Below are 17464 nucleotides of genomic sequence, written 5' to 3'. Positions count from 1 at the left end.
CCCTGGACACTGTCAGCACACCCCTGGACACTGTCAGCCCTCAGCACACCCCTGGACACTGTCAGCCCTCAGCACACCCCTGGACACTGTCAGCCCTCAGCACACCCCTGGACACTGACAGCCCTCAGCACACCCCTGGACACTGACAGCCCTCAGCACACCCCTGGACACCGTCAGCCCTCAGCACACCCCTGGACACCGACAGCCTTCAGCACACCCCTGACACTGACGGCCCTCAACACACCCCTGGACACTGTCAGCACACCCCTGGACACTGTCAGCCCTCAGCACACCCCTGGACACTGTCAGCCCTCAGCACACCCCTGGACACTGTCAGCACACCCCTGGACACTGTCAGCCCTCAGCACACCCCTGGACACTGTCAGCCCTCAGCACACCCCTGGACACTGACAGCCCTCAGCACACCCCTGGACACTGTCAGCCTTCAGCACACCCCTGGACACTGTCCGCCCTCAGCACACCCCTGGACACTGACGGCCCTCAGCACACCCCTGGACACTGACGGCCCTCAGCACACCCCTGGACACTGTCAGCACACCCCTGGACACTGTCCGCCCTCAGCACACCCCTGGACACTGTCCGCCCTCAGCACACCCCTGGACACTGTCCGCCCTCAGCACACCCCTGGACACTGACAGCCCTCAGCACACCCCTGGACACTGTCAGCCCTCAGCACACCCCTGGACACTGACGGCCCTCAGCACACCCCTGGACACTGACGGCCCTCAGCACACCCCTGGACACTGACGGCCCTCAGCACACCCCTGGACACTGTCCGCCCTCAGCACACCCCTGGACACTGACAGCCCTCAGCACACCCCTGGACACTGTCAGCCTTCAGCACACCCCTGTACACTGACAGCCCTCAGCACACCCCTGGACACTGACAGCCCTCAGCACACCCCTGGACACCGTCAGCCCTCAGCACACCCCTGGACACTGTCAGCCCTCAGCACACCCCTGGACACTGACAGCCTTCAGCACACCCCTGACACTGACGGCCCTCAACACACCCCTGGACACTGTCAGCACACCCCTGGACACTGTCAGCCCTCAGCACACCCCTGGACACTGTCAGCCTTCAGCACACCCCTGTACACTGTCAGCCCTCAGCACACCCCTGGACACTGACAGCCCTCAGCACACCCCTGGACACTGTCAGCACACCCCTGGTCACTGACGGCCCTCAGCACACCCCTGGACACTGATGGCCCTCAGCACACCCCTGGACACTGACAGCCCTCAGCACACCCCTGGACACTGACAGCCCTCAGCACACCCCTGGACACTGTCAGCACACCCCTGGACACTGTCAGCCCTCAGCACACCCCTGGACACCGTCAGCCCTCAGCACACCCCTGGACACTGACAGCCTTCAGCACACCCCTGACACTGACGGCCCTCAACACACCCCTGGACACTGACAGCCCTCAGCTCACCCCTGGACACTGACGGCACACCCCTGGACACTTACAGCCCTCATCACACCCCTGGACACTGGCAGCACACCCCTGGACACTGTCGGCCCTCAGCACACTCCTGGACACTGTCAGCCCTCAGCACACTCCTGGACACTGTCAGCCCTCAGCACACTCCTGGACACTGACAGCCCTCAGCATACCCCTGGACACTGACAGCCCTCAGCACACCCCTGGACACTGTCAGCACACCCCTGGACACTGTCAGCCCTCAGCACACCCCTGGACACTGTCAGCCCTCAGCATACCCCTGGACACTGACAGCCCTCAGCACACCCCTGGACACTGTCAGCACACCCCTGGACACTGTCAGCCCTCAGCACACCCCTGGACACTGTCAGCCCTCAGCACACCCCTGGACACTGTCAGCCTTCAGCACACCCCTGGACACTGACAGCCTTCAGCACACCCCTGGACACTGACAGCCCTCAGCACACCCCTGGACACTGACAGCCCTCAGCACACCCCTGGACACTGACAGCCCTCAGCACACCCCTGGACACCGTCAGCCCTCAGCACACCCCTGGACACCGACAGCCTTCAGCACACCCCTGACACTGACGGCCCTCAGCACACTCCTAGACACTGACGGCCCTCAGCACACCCCTGGACACTGTCAGCCCTCAGCACACCCCTGGACACTGTCCGCCCTCAGCACACCCCTGGACACTGTCCGCCCTCAGCACACCCCTGGACACTGACAGCCCTCAGCACACCCCTGGACACTGACAGCCCTCAGCACACCCCTGGACACTGTCCGCCCTCAGCACACCCCTGGACACTGTCTCACCTCATCCAGTTTGAGTGAGTTTCCTTCTTAGCATCAATATAGATGTGATCGTTCTTCCCCTGTGTGATCTGCAAGAGCAGGGCTGTTAGTACTCCTGAGAAACATGAAACTCTTAGGAACTTGTTAAACACTGTTACTCTACTGAGTCTATAGAATCCCTTCCAAAGCTTTTCTCACACAGGAGGAATCCATGTGCTCTCCCAGCTCTCGGTGCGACTGACTGCAGTTGTCAGTGTTGCTGTAACGGTGTGGGACCGGTAAAGTCAATATCCCGTCTGAGGGGGCGGAGGCACCAGTGTGCGGTTGTGAAAAACGCAAAAAGAAACAAGAAGAAAAATACGCTGCTGTACACAGCAACGTCCAGGCAACTGTGCTGGGATGTGACAGACTGTGACTGCGACAGACTGCGACTGCGACTGCGACTGTGACAGACTGTGACAGGCTGCAACTGTGACAGATGGCGACTGTGACAGACTACGATTGTGACCGACTGTGACTGTTTATGACAGACTTTGAGTGAGACGGCAACTGTGACAGACTGTGACTGAGATGGCAACTGTGACTGTTTATGACAGACTGTGACTGAGATGGCGACTGTGACAGACTACGATTGTGACCGACTGTGACTGTTTATGACAGACTTTGAGTGAGACGGCGACTGTGACAGACTGTGACTGAGACGGCAACTGTGACTGTTTATGACAGACTGTGACTGAGATGGCGACTGTGACAGACTACGATTGTGACCGACTGTGACTGTTTATGACAGACCGTGACTGAGACGGCGACTGTGACAGACCGTGACTGAGACGGCGACTGTGACAGACTGTGACTGAGATGGCGACTGTGACAGACCGTGACTGAGCCTGAGACTTACCACCCAGGAGTATCCGCTCAGCACTGCCTCCTCCTCACTGGCCAGCTCTCCCTCGTAGGGGCCATAGTGCACCCCGGCTGGGATGAGGGCACCCGTGTTAAAGACCCCCAGCCCCGCTCCGGGGATCTGGGACTCCCTGATGCTCAGGCCCTGAGGCAGAGTGCGCCGAGCCCTTGCCGGTAGGCCCGGCTCGGCTGGGATGTCGGGGACAAAGGTGGGCGGGCCGTGTGCCTCACATCGCTCCAGGAAGAAGGAGCCGCACTCCTCGCAGTCTGGCAGAGACAGAGGGACAGAGCGGGGTCAGATCCACTGCACGTGTTCTCCAGCTGCTTCGCGCCAGGCTGCCAGCAGCTTGGATTTGAGGTCACAGATTCCTCTGTCATTTGAGCTTCAGATTCTTGAGCTATTATATTCTTCAGATTTCCCGTTCTGTTCTTTTGTCTATTCCTGCTACACGAGTACAGTTCTGGAAGAGCCTGCAGCTCCTGAATCTCTTAACAGACTGTATTGCTACTGACGGGGGGGACTTTCTGCTCCTCAGCTGCTCCTGTCAAGTCTTGTGCGACAGCGCTTTCGTGTCCCGGGACGGTACACGGGGGGGTGCAGGGGACCCCCTCTGTTGTGCACTGTGGAGGAGCTGTGAAACGGTGACGGTGTCGTGGCCGGGCGTGTGGCCCGGGTCACCACTCACACAGGTAGTCGTCGTCCTTGGGCACGTCCTCCTCAGTGTAGAGGACTCTGGGCCTCCTGCGCAGGCTGTACCCCCCGAAGTGCAGCCGCGGCTGGAGCCTGTGTCTCGTGGGCACCGCTGAAAGGGGGAACATGCGGTCAGAGCTCTTCTCCTCCTGCGCCTTCCTCAGCGTTCGTGTTCAGTTCTTGTGACAGTTTCTCTCTGCTGTGGTCCTGCAGACCAGCCCTACACTGCTGGCCGCTCTCAGGCAGGAGGTCTGGTCAGTGTTGGCCTCTGTGCTGGAATCTATTAGTGAGTCCTTGACACCGACAGCGTTCAGCATGGCAGTGGAACAGTCAAAGCACATCAGCCTGCTCTGGTAGGCCATGGCCTTGGCTTTAGTATTGATTAGTATTGATTCATACGGACCGTTCACCTGCATCCTGCTACTGTGAGCTTGCGGTCTGTGAGCAGTGTGATCTGTGAGCTTCACTGGGTTACAAGTGAACAACACAAACTGGTTTGAGGTCAGCTGATCAGCCTGATCTACTTTACCTGCTGTAAATCCAGGCCTGCAATTGTAAATTGCCTTCTGCTGGAAATACATTTTAAAAAAGGAACGTTGTGTTGTAGTTTCTCCTTAATCACAGTCATGCTCACTGCAGCGGGCTGCGCCAGTATCTACGAGGTGCCTGGACACACCTAACTGTCACTCGGCACCAGTTACCACGGTAATTAGTTTGACAGGAGACCTGAGCCACCTGGAGGCTGTCATCCTGCTCGCCGGCCTCAGGTGGTTCAAGGCGACATGATCCATGAGCTGGCAGTGCTGGAGACTCTGTCGCAGAGTTCGCTACGCCAGGTTCTCCAGGCCAGCTCATGCTCTGCTTGTTTCCTGGATTCTGCCCCCACTGTTTCACCCCGACTTCGTTCCTCGGATTTGCCCCAGGCGCTTCGTACTATGTCCCTGTGTGTGTGTGGACTCTGTCTGTTCCTCCCCCCAGCTCTGAGTTTGCATCTCCCCTTGTGCTGTGCTTCGCTGGTTACCTGGCTTGGACCTGGCCCGTTTCTGGACTTCCACCCTGGACTCACAGCGCAAGGGGTATCTCGCAGCATGAGCCTGACTCCTGCCTGCTCTTGGGCTTATTTACAGAAATGTGCTGCTACCTTACTTTCTGCAGCAGTGACAAGTTACTGTCAAGCCGAAGGTTCTGCCTCACAGCCCAACAGCCCCCGTCGGTTTAAAACAGCGCGACCAGACTCTCTCAGGCAGCTCTCATCTGCTTTGGACGCACTGATTCACAGGGTGAGCAGACCCTTTCAGATCTAATCCGGTTTAAATGCTCACAGCGTGAACGGCCTTCCACAGGTGCAGAGTGGTTCCCAGTGTCGTCTCCTGCGGCCTCATTAGGACTGGATGCAGAGAGAGAAATGGCCGCTATAGTGGGGTGGGTATCACCTGTGTCTTGACGAGCAGTGGACCCCGGAGCTCCCTGTGGTGTCAACAAAACATCAGTAATTGGAAAGAACGGATCGGGAGGCATTCAAGGCCACTGCAGAGATTAGTTATCCTGCTGAGCAGCTCCTGACAGAGCTGTGGACTGAAAGTCACCTGGCGGTGGTCGGCGACGGGAGCGCCGCCCTCACTGTCCTGTCGGTTCCCTGGCCCTGACCGCCTCTCTGTGGATGGAGACAGGGACATGTCTCAATGTCCTGTTGCCTGCCCGCCTGTCAGTCCACCCGGTTTCTATAGTGTTGACTCCATACAGGATCAGGAGGGAGCCACAGCCTCTCGCAGCAGGGGACGGACGCAAAGCGGGGACACCCTGGCCGGGACGCCAGTCCATCGCAGGGCAGATGGACACAAACACAGAAAGGCACTCGCCCGCCCCGGGGCCAGTTTCCCCAGAAGCCAGTTAACCTACCAGCACATTTGGACTTTGTGGGAGGAAACTGGAGCATGTGGAGGAAATCCACAGGAACATGGGGAGAACATACCAACTCCACGCAGACAGCGCCCCAGGGCCCCAGGGCCGAGAGGCAGCAATGCTACCCACTAATGCCACTGTCCACATTCCCCACGCGAGGCCGAGTCCGAGAGCAGACTGGGGAATGAGTCCAGGGCAGTGTGTGTCGCAGACAACATGTCTGCCTGCTCCCGACGAGCCGTCGTGCCCACAGTTCCCAGGATTCAGTGTCTGTGCCTGCTGAGAGTCACTCTCGCCTGGCTGCAGTTACACACCTGCTCCCCTCACCTGGTGTGAACAGACTCCTCACTCTCACCTGGTGTGAACAGACTGTTCACTCTCGCCTGGCTGCAGTTACACACCTGCTCCCCTCACCTGGTGTGAACAGACTGTTCACTCTCACCTGGTGTGAACAGACTGTTCACTCTCACCTGGCTGCAGTTACACACCTGCTCCCCTCACCTGGTGTGAACAGACTGTTCACTCTCACCTGGTGTGAACAGACTCCTCACTCTCACCTGGTGTGAACAGACTGTTCACTCTCGCCTGGCTGCAGTTACACACCTGCTCCCCTCACCTGGTGTGAACAGACTGTTCACTCTCACCTGGTGTGAACAGACTGTTCACTCTCGCCTGGCTGCAGTTACACACCTGCTCCCCTCACCTGGTGTGAACAGACTGTTCACTCTCACCTGGCTGCAGTTACACACCTGCTCCCCTCACCTGGTGTGAACAGACTCCTCACTCTCACCTGGTGTGAACAGACTGTTCACTCTCGCCTGGCTGCAGTTACACACCTGCTCCCCTCACCTGGTGTGAACAGACTGTTCACTCTCACCTGGTGTGAACAGACTGTTCACTCTCACCCGGCTGCAGTTACACACCTGCTCCCCTCACCTGGTGTGAACAGACTCCTCACTCTCACCTGGTGTGAACAGACTGTTCACTCTCGCCTGGCTGCAGTTACACACCTGCTCCCCTCACCTGGTGTGAACAGACTGTTCACTCTCACCTGGTGTGAACAGACTGTTCACTCTCACCCGGCTGCAGTTACACACCTGCTCCCCTCACCTGGTGTGAACAGACTCCTCACTCTCACCTGGTGTGAACAGACTGTTCACTCTCGCCTGGCTGCAGTTACACACCTGCTCCCCTCACCTGGTGTGAACAGACTGTTCACTCTCACCTGGTGTGAACAGACTGTTCACTCTCACCTGGCTGCAGTTACACACCTGCTCCCCTCACCTGGTGTGAACAGACTGTTCACTCTCACCTGGCTGCAGTTACACACCTGCTCCCCTCACCTGGTGTGAACAGACTGTTCACTCTCACCTGGTGTGAACAGACTGTTCACTCTCACCTGGCTGCAGTTACACACCTGCTCCCCTCACCTGGTGTGAACAGACTGTTCACTCTCACCTGGTGTGAACAGACTGTTCACTCTCACCTGGCTGCAGTTACACACCTGCTCCCCTCACCTGGTGTGAACAGACTCCTCACTCTCACCTGGTGTGAACAGACTGTTCACTCTCACCCGGCTGCAGTTACACACCTGCTCCCCTCACCTGGTGTGAACAGACTGTTCACTCTCACCTGGTGTGAACAGACAGTTCAGTCTCACCTGGCTGCACCTTTTGGACCTTTGGAGAACTTGAATGTCTCTGATCCTCCTCTTGAGACAGGCTGGGAGCAGCGCCTGGGTCCCCCGATCTGGAACCAGTACCAGTCCTGGTGTTACTGGAACGGGGCTGAGAGATTAGACAGATGAAAGATCAGAGTCAAGCACTGCTGGAGACCCTGGGGACAGGAGAGCACTGGGAGCTACAGGACAGGACTGGTAGGTTACAGCACTGAGCACACTGCTGGAGACCCTGAGGACAGGAGAGCACTGGGAGCTACAGGACAGGACTGGTAGGTTACAGCACTGAGCACACTGCTGGAGACCCTGAGGACAGGAGAGCACTGGGAGCTACAGGACAGGACTGGTAGGTTACAGCACTGAGCACACTGCTGGAGACCCTGAGGACAGGAGAGCACTGGGAGCTACAGGACAGGACTGGTAGGTTACAGCACTGAGCACACTGCTGGAGACCCTGAGGACAGGAGAGCACTGGGAGCTACAGGACAGGACTGGTAGGTTACAGCACTGAGCACACTGCTGGAGACCCTGAGGACAGGAGAGCACTGGGGGCTACAGGACAGGACTGGTAGGTTACAGCACTGAGCACACTGCTGGAGACCCTGAGGACAGGAGAGCACTGGGAGCTACAGGACAGGACTGGTAGGTTATAGCACTGAGCACACTGCTGGAGACCCTGAGGACAGGAGAGCACTGGGAGCTACAGGACAGGACTGGTAGGTTACAGCACTGAGCACACTGCTGGAGACCCTGAGGACAGGAGAGCACTGGGAGCTACAGGACAGGACTGGTAGGTTACAGCACTGAGCACACTGCTGGAGACCCTGAGGACAGGAGAGCACTGGGAGCTACAGGACAGGACTGGTAGGTTACAGCACTGAGCACACTGCTGGAGACCCTGAGGACAGGAGAGCACTGGGAGCTACAGGACAGGACTGGTAGGTTACAGCACTTAGCACACTGCTGGAGACCCTGAGGACAGGAGAGCACTGGGAGCTACAGGACAGGACTGGTAGGTTACAGCACTGAGCACACTGCTGGAGACCCTGAGGTCAGGAGAGCACTGGGAGCTACAGGACAGGACTGGTAGGTTACAGCACTGAGCACACTGCAGGAGACCCTGAGGACAGGAGAGCACTGGGGGCTACAGGACAGGACTGGTAGGTTACAGGACTGAGCACACTGCTGGAGACCCTGAGGACAGGAGAGCACTGGGAGCTACAGGACAGGACTGGTAGGTTACAGCACTGAGCACACTGCTGGAGACCCTGAGGACAGGAGAGCACTGGGAGCTACAGGACAGGACTGGTAGGTTACAGCACTGAGCACACTGCTGGAGACCCTGAGGACAGGAGAGCACTGGGAGCTACAGGACAGGACTGGTAGGTTACAGCACTGAGCACACTGCTGGAGACCCTGAGGACAGGAGAGCACTGGGAGCTACAGGACAGGACTGGTAGGTTACAGCACTGAGCACACTGCTGGAGACCCTGAGGACAGGAGAGCACTGGGGGCTACAGGACAGGACTGGTAGGTTACAGCACTGAGCACACTGCTGGAGACCCTGAGGACAGGAGAGCACTGGGGGCTACAGGACAGGACTGGTAGGTTACAGCACTGAGCACACTGCTGGAGACCCTGAGGACAGGAGAGCACTGGGAGCTACAGGACAGGACTGGTAGATTACAGCACTGAGCACACTGCTGGAGACCCTGAGGACAGGAGAGCACTGGGAGCTACAGGACAGGACTGGTAGGTTACAGCACTGAGCACATTGCTGGAGACCCTGAGGACAGGAGAGCACTGGGAGCTACAGGACAGGACTGGTAGGTTACAGCACTGAGCACACTGCTGGAGACCCTGAGGACAGGAGAGCACTGGGAGCTACAGGACAGGACTGGTAGGTTACAGCACTGAGCACACTGCTGGAGACCCTGAGGACAGGAGAGCACTGGGGGCTACAGGACAGGACTGGTAGGTTACAGCACTGAGCACACTGCTGGAGACCCTGAGGACAGGAGAGCACTGGGAGCTACAGGACAGGACTGGTAGATTACAGCACTGAGCACACTGCTGGAGACCCTGAGGACAGGAGAGCACTGGGAGCTACAGGACAGGACTGGTAGGTTACAGCACTGAGCACATTGCTGGAGACCCTGAGGACAGGAGAGCACTGGGAGCTACAGGACAGGACTGGTAGGTTACAGCACTGAGCACACTGCTGGAGACCCTGAGGTCAGGAGAGCACTGGGAGCTACAGGACAGGACTGGTAGGTTACAGCACTGAGCACACTGCTGGAGACCCTGAGGACAGGAGAGCACTGGGGGCTACAGGACAGGACTGGTAGGTTACAGGACTGAGCACACTGCTGGAGACCCTGAGGACAGGAGAGCACTGGGAGCTACAGGACAGGACTGGTAGGTTACAGCACTGAGCACACTGCTGGAGACCCTGAGGACAGGAGAGCACTGGGAGCTACAGGACAGGACTGGTAGGTTACAGCACTGAGCACACTGCTGGAGACCCTGAGGACAGGAGAGCACTGGGAGCTACAGGACAGGACTGGTAGGTTACAGCACTGAGCACACTGCTGGAGACCCTGAGGACAGGAGAGCACTGGGGGCTACAGGACAGGACTGGTAGGTTACAGCACTGAGCACACTGCTGGAGACCCTGAGGTCAGGAGAGCACTGGGGGCTACAGGACAGGACTGGTAGGTTACAGCACTGAGCACATTGCTGGAGACCCTGAGGACAGGAGAGCACTGGGGGCTACAGGACAGGACTGGTAGGTTACAGCACTGAGCACACTGCTGGAGACCCTGAGGACAGGAGAGCACTGGGAGCTACAGGACAGGACTGGTAGGTTACAGCACTGAGCACACTGCTGGAGACCCTGAGGACAGGAGAGCACTGGGAGCTACAGGACAGGACTGGTAGGTTACAGCACTGAGCACACTGCTGGAGACCCTGAGGACAGGAGAGCACTGGGGGCTACAGGACAGGACTGGTAGGTTACAGCACTGAGCACACTGCTGGAGACCCTGAGGACAGGAGAGCACTGGGAGCTACAGGACAGGACTGGTAGGTTACAGCACTGAGCACACTGCTGGAGACCCTGAGGACAGGAGAGCACTGGGGGCTACAGGACAGGACTGGTAGGTTACAGCACTGAGCACACTGCTGGAGACCCTGAGGACAGGAGAGCACTGGGAGCTACAGGACAGGACTGGTAGGTTACAGCACTGAGCACACTGCTGGAGACCCTGAGGACAGGAGAGCACTGGGAGCTACAGGACAGGACTGGTAGGTTACAGCACTGAGCACACTGCTGGAGACCCTGAGGACAGGAGAGCACTGGGAGCTACAGGACAGGACTGGTAGGTTACAGCACTAAGGGCGAAGGGTTGCAGGAGTATCTTGTAAGCACCTGGCTGCTGTTCCGACTCAGGGCCACAGCCGGACTCCTATTGGCGGTGCGTCTCGGGGGAGCGCTCACTGCTCTGCCAGGAGGGGGACGAAATCTTCCTCCTGTGGGAAAAATACACCAGCTGAGGAGTCAGTTGTGTTGCTGTGTGTCTCGAGGGTTAGTGAGGAGAGTCAGATGTGTTGCTGTGTGTCTCGGGGGTGAGTGAGGAGAGTCAGATGTGTTGCTGTGTGTCCTCAGTCAGTGACAGTGTGTTGCTCCTCAGTCAGTGACTGTGTTGTTCAGTCAGTGATAGTGTGTTGCTCCTCAGTCTGTGACAGTGTGATGCTCTTCAGTCAGTGACAGTGTGTTGCTCAGTCAGTGACAGTGTGTCCTCAGTCAGTGACAGTGTGTTGCTCCTCAGTCAGTGACAGTGTGTTGCTCAGTCAGTGACAGTGTGTTGCTCCTCAGTCAGTGACAGTGTGTTGCTCAGTCTGTGACAGTGTGTTGCTCCTCAGTCAGTGACAGTGTGTCCTCAGTTTGTGACAGTGTGTTGCTCCTCAGTCAGTGACAGTGTGTTGCTCAATCTGTGACAGTGTGTTGCTCCTCAGTCAGTGACAGTGTGTTGCTCAGTCTGTGACAGTGTGTTGCTCCTCAGTCTGTGACAGTGTGATGCTCTTCAGTCTGTGACAGTGTGTTGTTCAGTCAGTGATAGTGTGTTGCTCAGTCAGTGACAGTGTGATGCTCCTCAGTCAGTGACAGTGTGTTGCTCAGTCAGTGACAGTGTGTCCTCAGTTTGTGACAGTGTGTTGCTCCTCAGTCAGTGACAGTGTGTTGCTCAGTCAGTGACAGTGTGATGCTCTTCAGTCAGTGACAGTGTGTTGCTCCTCAGTCTGTGACAGTGTGTTGCTCAGTCAGTGACAGTGTGTTGCTCCTCAGTCTGTGACAGTGTGTTGCTCAGTCTGTGACAGTGTGTTGCTCCTCAGTCAGTGACAGTGTGTTGCTCAGTCTGTGACAGTGTGTTGCTCCTCAGTCAGTGACAGTGTGTTGCTCAGTCTGTGACAGTGTGTTGCTCCTCAGTCAGTGACAGTGTGTTGCTCAGTCAGTGACAGTGTGTTGCTCCTCAGTCAGTGACAGTGTGTTGCTCCTCAGTCTGTGACAGTGTGTCCTCAGTTTGTGACAGTGTGTTGCTCCTCAGTCAGTGACAGTGTGTTGCTCAGTCTGTGACAGTGTGTTGCTCCTCAGTCAGTGACAGTGTGTCCTCAGTTTGTGACAGTGTGTTGCTCCTCAGTCAGTGACAGTGTGTTGCTCAGTCAGTGACAGTGTGTTGCTCCTCAGTCAGTGACAGTGTGTTGCTCAGTCAGTGACAGTGTGTTGCTCCTCAGTCAGTGACAGTGTGTTGCTCAGTCTGTGACAGTGTGTTGCTCCTCAGTCAGTGATAGTGTGTTGCTCAGTCAGTGACAGTGTGTTGCTCCTCAGTCAGTGACAGTGTGTTGCTCAGTCAGTGAGAGTGTGTTGCTCCTTAGTCAGTGACAGTGTGTTGCTCAGTCTGTGACAGTGTGTTGCTCCTGTCTGTGACAGTGTGTTGCTCAGTCAGTGACAGTGTGTTGCTCCTCAGTCAGTGACAGTGTGTTGCTCAGTCAGTGACAGTGTGTTGCTCCTCAGTCTGTGACAGTGTGTTGCTCAGTCAGTGACAGTGTGTTGCTCCTCAGTCAGTGACAGTGTGATGCTCTTCAGTCTGTGACAGTGTGTTGCTCAGTCTGTGACAGTGTGTTGCTCCTCAGTCAGTGACAGTGTGTTGCTCAGTCAGTGACAGTGTGTTGCTCCTCAGTCAGTGACAGTGTGTTGCTCAGTCAGTGACAGTGTGTTGCTCCTCAGTCAGTGACAGTGTGTTGCTCAGTCAGTGACAGTGTGATGCTCCTCAGTCAGTGACAGTGTGTTGCTCAGTCAGTGACAGTGTGTTGCTCCTCAGTCAGTGACAGTGTGTTGCTCAGTCTGTGACAGTGTGTTGCTCCTCAGTCAGTGACAGTGTGTTGCTCCTCAGTCAGTGACAGTGTGATCCTCTTCAGTCTGTGACAGTGTGTTGCTCCTCAGTCAGTGACAGTGTGTTGCTCAGTCAGTGACAGTGTGTTGCTCCTCAGTCAGTGACAGTGTGTTGCTCAGTCTGTGACAGTGTGTTGCTCCTCAGTCAGTGACAGTGTGTTGCTCCTCAGTCAGTGACAGTGTGATCCTCTTCAGTCTGTGACAGTGTGTTGCTCTGGCCCTCAGCTTACGGGGTGCCTGGCGCTCCAGACTGGGGGTCCACTCCTCCTCCGAGTCACTGCGCTCAGCAGCAGGGGGCGCTGTCCTCCTGCCTCTGCTGCGGCACATGAAGACTGGAGTGGGAGAGCTGAGGCCTGAGCAGGCAGACAGGAGAGCAGCCTGTACTACAGCTGTTACACACCTCAGTGTGTGGGGGTGACGGCGTGTGGAGGCTGGGGTACCTCAGTGTGTGGGGGTGACAGTCTGGAAGCTGGGGTACCTCAGGGTGTGGGGGTGACAGTGTGTAGAGGCTGGGGTACCTCAGTGTGTGGGGGTGTGTAGAGGCTGGGGTACCTCAGTGTGTGGGGGTGACAGCGTGTGGAGGCTGGGGTACCTCAGTGTGTGGGGGTGACAGCGTGTGGAGGCAGGGGTACCTATGTGAATCATGGCTTCATGGTTCCTCTTGATGTTTCTGTATCTGATCTTCTCCCACTGCTGCAGCTCAGCCCACTCGCTCCTGGTGAAGAAGACCCTGAGGTCCTCATACTGGTCCTCCTGAGTGGCACATCAACAAACCCACTAACACCCACTGTGTCTCTCCCAGACACAGGGCTGTAATAATCACTACAGTAATGATCACTACAGTAATAATCACTGTGTCTCTCCCAGTCACAGGGCTGTAATAATCACTACAGTAATAATCACTGTGTCTCCCCCAGTCACAGGGCTGTAATAATCACTACAGTAATAATCACTGTGTCTCTCCCAGTCACAGGGCTACCTCAGGGCTGTAATGATCACTACAGTAAAAATCACTGTGTCTCCCCCAGTCACAGGGCTGTAATGATCACTACAGTAATAATCACTGTGTCTCCCCCAGTCACAGGGCTGTAATAATCTCATAAAGCCCATTACTGCTCTGTTTAACGAGATAATGACGTCGAAAATGAGAGGAAAGAGATCTCACCTCCTCCTCTGAGCTGCTCATGTCTTGGCGTTTCACTCAATCTCTAATCCTCCCCCTAGACTCTCTGAGCACTGAAAGAGATGAAGATTCAGTTCAAGTGAGCCTACAGTCACAGTGGGGTCCTGTTAGATCAGAGTGGGATGGGGTTAGATCACAGTGGGGTTAGATCAGGGTGGGGGTGGGGTTAGATCACAGTGGGGTTAGATCAGGGTGGAGGTGGGGTTAGATCACAGTGGGGTTAGATCACAGTGGGGTTAGATCATAGTGGAGGTCAGGTTAGATCACAGTGGGGTTAGATCACAGTGGGGTTAGATCAGAGTGGGGTTAGATCATAGTGGGGGTTAGGTTAGATCAGAGTGGGATTAAATCACAGTGGGGTTAGGTCAGGGTCAGGTTAGATCACAGTGGGGTTAGATCACAGTGGGGTTAGATCATAGTGGGGTTAGATCAGAGTGGGGTTAGATCAGAGTGGGGGCCAGGTTAGATCACAGTGGGGTTAGATCACAGTGGGGTTAGATCAGAGTGGGGGTCAGGTTAGATCACAGTGGGGTTAGATCACAGTGGGGTTAGATCAGGGTCAGGTTAGATCAGAGTGGGATTAAATCACAGTGGGGTTAGATCATAGTGGGGTTAGATCACAGTGGGGTTAGATCACAGTGGGGTTAGATCAGAGTGGGGGTCAGGTTAGATCACAGTGGGGTTAGATCAGAGTGGGGGTCAGGTTAGATCACAGTGGGGTTAGATCACAGTGGGGTTAGATCAGGGTCAGGTTAGATCAGAGTGGGATTAAATCACAGTGGGGTTAGGTCAGGGTCAGGTTAGATCACAGTGGGGTTAGATCACAGTGGGGTTAGATCAGAGTGGGGTTAGATCAGAGTGAGGGTCAGGTTAGATCACAGTGGGGTTAGATCAGAGTGGGGGTCAGGTTAGATCACAGTGGGGTTAGATCACAGTGGGGTTAGATCAGAGTGGGGTTAGATCATAGTGGGGGTTAGGTTAGATCAGAGTGGGATTAAATCACAGTGGGGTTAGGTCAGGGTCAGGTTAGATCACAGTGGGGTTAGATCACAGTGGGGTTAGATCAGAGTGGGGTTAGATCAGAGTGGGGGTCAGGTTAGATCACAGTGGGTTTAGATCACAGTGGGGTTAGATCAGAGTGGGGGTCAGGTTAGATCACAGTGGGGTTAGATCAGAGTATATATATAATATATGAATATTCCTGCGGGGCTGAGGGGCTGGGGGTACAGGACGTGTGAGATCTGAGATGATATTTATATATAATATATGAATATTCCTGCGGGGCTGAGGGGCTGGGGGTACAGGACGTGTGAGATCTGAGATGATATTTATATATAATATATGAATATTCCTGCGGGGCTGAGGGCCTGGGGGTACAGGACGTGTGAGATCTGAGATGATATTTATATATAATATATGAATATTCCTGCGGGGCTGAGGGGCTGGGGGTACAGGACGTGTGAGATCTGAGATGATATTTATATATAATATATGAATATTCCTGCGGGGCTGAGGGGCTGGGGGTACAGGACGTGTGAGATCTGAGATGATATTTATATATAATATATTAATATTCCTGCGGGGCTGAGGGGCTGGGGGTACAGGACGTGTGAGATCTGAGATGATATTTATATATAATATATGAATATTCCTGCGGGGCTGAGGGGCTGGGGGTACAGGACGTGTGAGATCTGAGATGATATTTATATATAATATATGAATATTCCTGCGGGGCTGAGGGGCTGGGGGTACAGGACGTGTGAGATCTGAGATGATATTTATATATAATATATGAATATTCCTGCGGGGCTGAGGGGCTGGGGGTACAGGACGTGTGAGATCTGAGATGATATTTATATATAATATATTAATATTCCTGCGGGGCTGAGGGCCTGGGGGTACAGGACGTGTGAGATCTGAGATGATATTTATATATAATATATGAATATTCCTGCGGGGCTGAGGGGCTGGGGGTACAGGACGTGTGAGATCTGAGATGATATTTATATATAATATATGAATATTCCTGCGGGGCTGAGGGCCTGGGGGTACAGGACGTGTGAGATCTGAGATGATATTTATATATAATATATGAATATTCCTGCGGGGCTGAGGGGCTGGGGGTACAGGACGTGTGAGATCTGAGATGATATTTATATATAATATATGAATATTCCTGCGGGGCTGAGGGCCTGGGGGTACAGGACGTGTGAGATCTGAGATGATATTTATATATAATATATGAATATTCCTGCGGGGCTGAGGGCCTGGGGGTACAGGACGTGTGAGATCTGAGATGATATTTATATATAATATATGAATATTCCTGCGGGGCTGAGGGCCTGGGGGTACAGGACGTGTGAGATCTGAGATGATATTTATATATAATATATGAATATTCCTGCGGGGCTGAGGGGCTGGGGGTACAGGACGTGTGAGATCTGAGATGATATTTATATATAATATATGAATATTCCTGCGGGGCTGAGGGCCTGGGGGTACAGGACGTGTGAGATCTGAGATGATATTTATATATAATATATGAATATTCCTGCGGGGCTGAGGGCCTGGGGGTACAGGACGTGTGAGATCTGAGATGATATTTATATATAATATATGAATATTCCTGCGGGGCTGAGGGGCTGGGGGTACAGGACGTGTGAGATCTGAGATGATATTTATATATAATATATGAATATTCCTGCGGGGCTGAGGGGCTGGGGGTACAGGACGTGTGAGATCTGAGATGATATTTATATATAATATATGAATATTCCTGCGGGGCTGAGGGGCTGGGGGTACAGGACGTGTGAGATCTGAGATGATATTTATATATAATATATGAATATTCCTGCGGGGCTGAGGGCCTGGGGGTACAGGACCCCCGGTACCCCACTTTCCCCCGAGAGTACACCCTCGGTACCCCACTTCTCCTGGCAGTACCCCCCGCGGACCCCCGGTACCCCACTTCTCCTGGCAGTACCCCCCGCGGACCCCCGGTACCCCACTTTCCCCTGAGAGTACACCCCCGGTACCCCACTTCTCCTGGCAGTACCCCCCGCGGACCCCCGGTACCCCTCTTTCTCCTGAGAGTACACCCCCGGTACCCCACTTCTCCTGACAGTACCCCCGGGGTCCCCCGGAGAGGAAGACGCGACGATACACCGACACCTCCGAGACACCTACCGGACCCGGACCGACCGACCCGCTGCCCGAAGTGTGGAAGAGAAACGGATCTTCCTCCTCCTCACCTCCTCCTGACCTGCTCTTCCTCCTCTTCCTCCTCCTGACCTGCTCTTCCTCCTCACCTCCTCCTGACCTGCTCTTCCTCCTCCTGACCTGCTCTTCCTCCTCTTCCTCCTCCTGCTGCTCAAACCTCCCGCGTCCCCG

General features: G+C 55.3%; 1 protein-coding gene across 5 annotated transcripts in view; it reads right to left on the bottom strand.

The window, feature by feature from the left end:
• Positions 1-17464, bottom strand: part of prdm9 (PR domain containing 9) — a 23199-nt gene extending 5735 nt beyond the window's left edge. The window contains exons 1-12 of one of the 5 annotated variants that reach the window (XM_069188299.1): positions 17414-17464; positions 17261-17365; positions 14057-14127; positions 13524-13644; positions 13122-13244; positions 10873-10973; positions 7425-7551; positions 5449-5516; positions 5185-5329; positions 3858-3974; positions 3167-3438; positions 2290-2357 (exon numbers count right to left, since the gene is read on the bottom strand). In XM_069188299.1, coding sequence (XP_069044400.1) covers positions 2290-2357; positions 3167-3438; positions 3858-3974; positions 5185-5329; positions 5449-5516; positions 7425-7551; positions 10873-10973; positions 13122-13244; positions 13524-13644; positions 14057-14077 — 1163 coding nt within the window. In that variant the 5' untranslated portion in view covers positions 14078-14127; positions 17261-17365; positions 17414-17464. Of the gene's footprint in view, positions 1-2289; positions 2358-3166; positions 3439-3857; positions 3975-5184; positions 5330-5448; positions 5517-7424; positions 7552-10872; positions 10974-13121; positions 13245-13523; positions 13645-14056; positions 14128-17260 lie in introns of all 5 variants that reach the window. The other 4 variants (XM_069188298.1, XM_069188297.1, XM_069188300.1 and 1 more) reach the window with 4 other exon arrangements.

Source organism: Lepisosteus oculatus, chromosome 4 (assembly GCF_040954835.1).
Source record: "Lepisosteus oculatus isolate fLepOcu1 chromosome 4, fLepOcu1.hap2, whole genome shotgun sequence".
NCBI classification, from domain to species: domain Eukaryota; kingdom Metazoa; phylum Chordata; class Actinopteri; order Semionotiformes; family Lepisosteidae; genus Lepisosteus; species Lepisosteus oculatus.
This window is presented reverse-complemented; position numbering and strand designations above follow the sequence as displayed.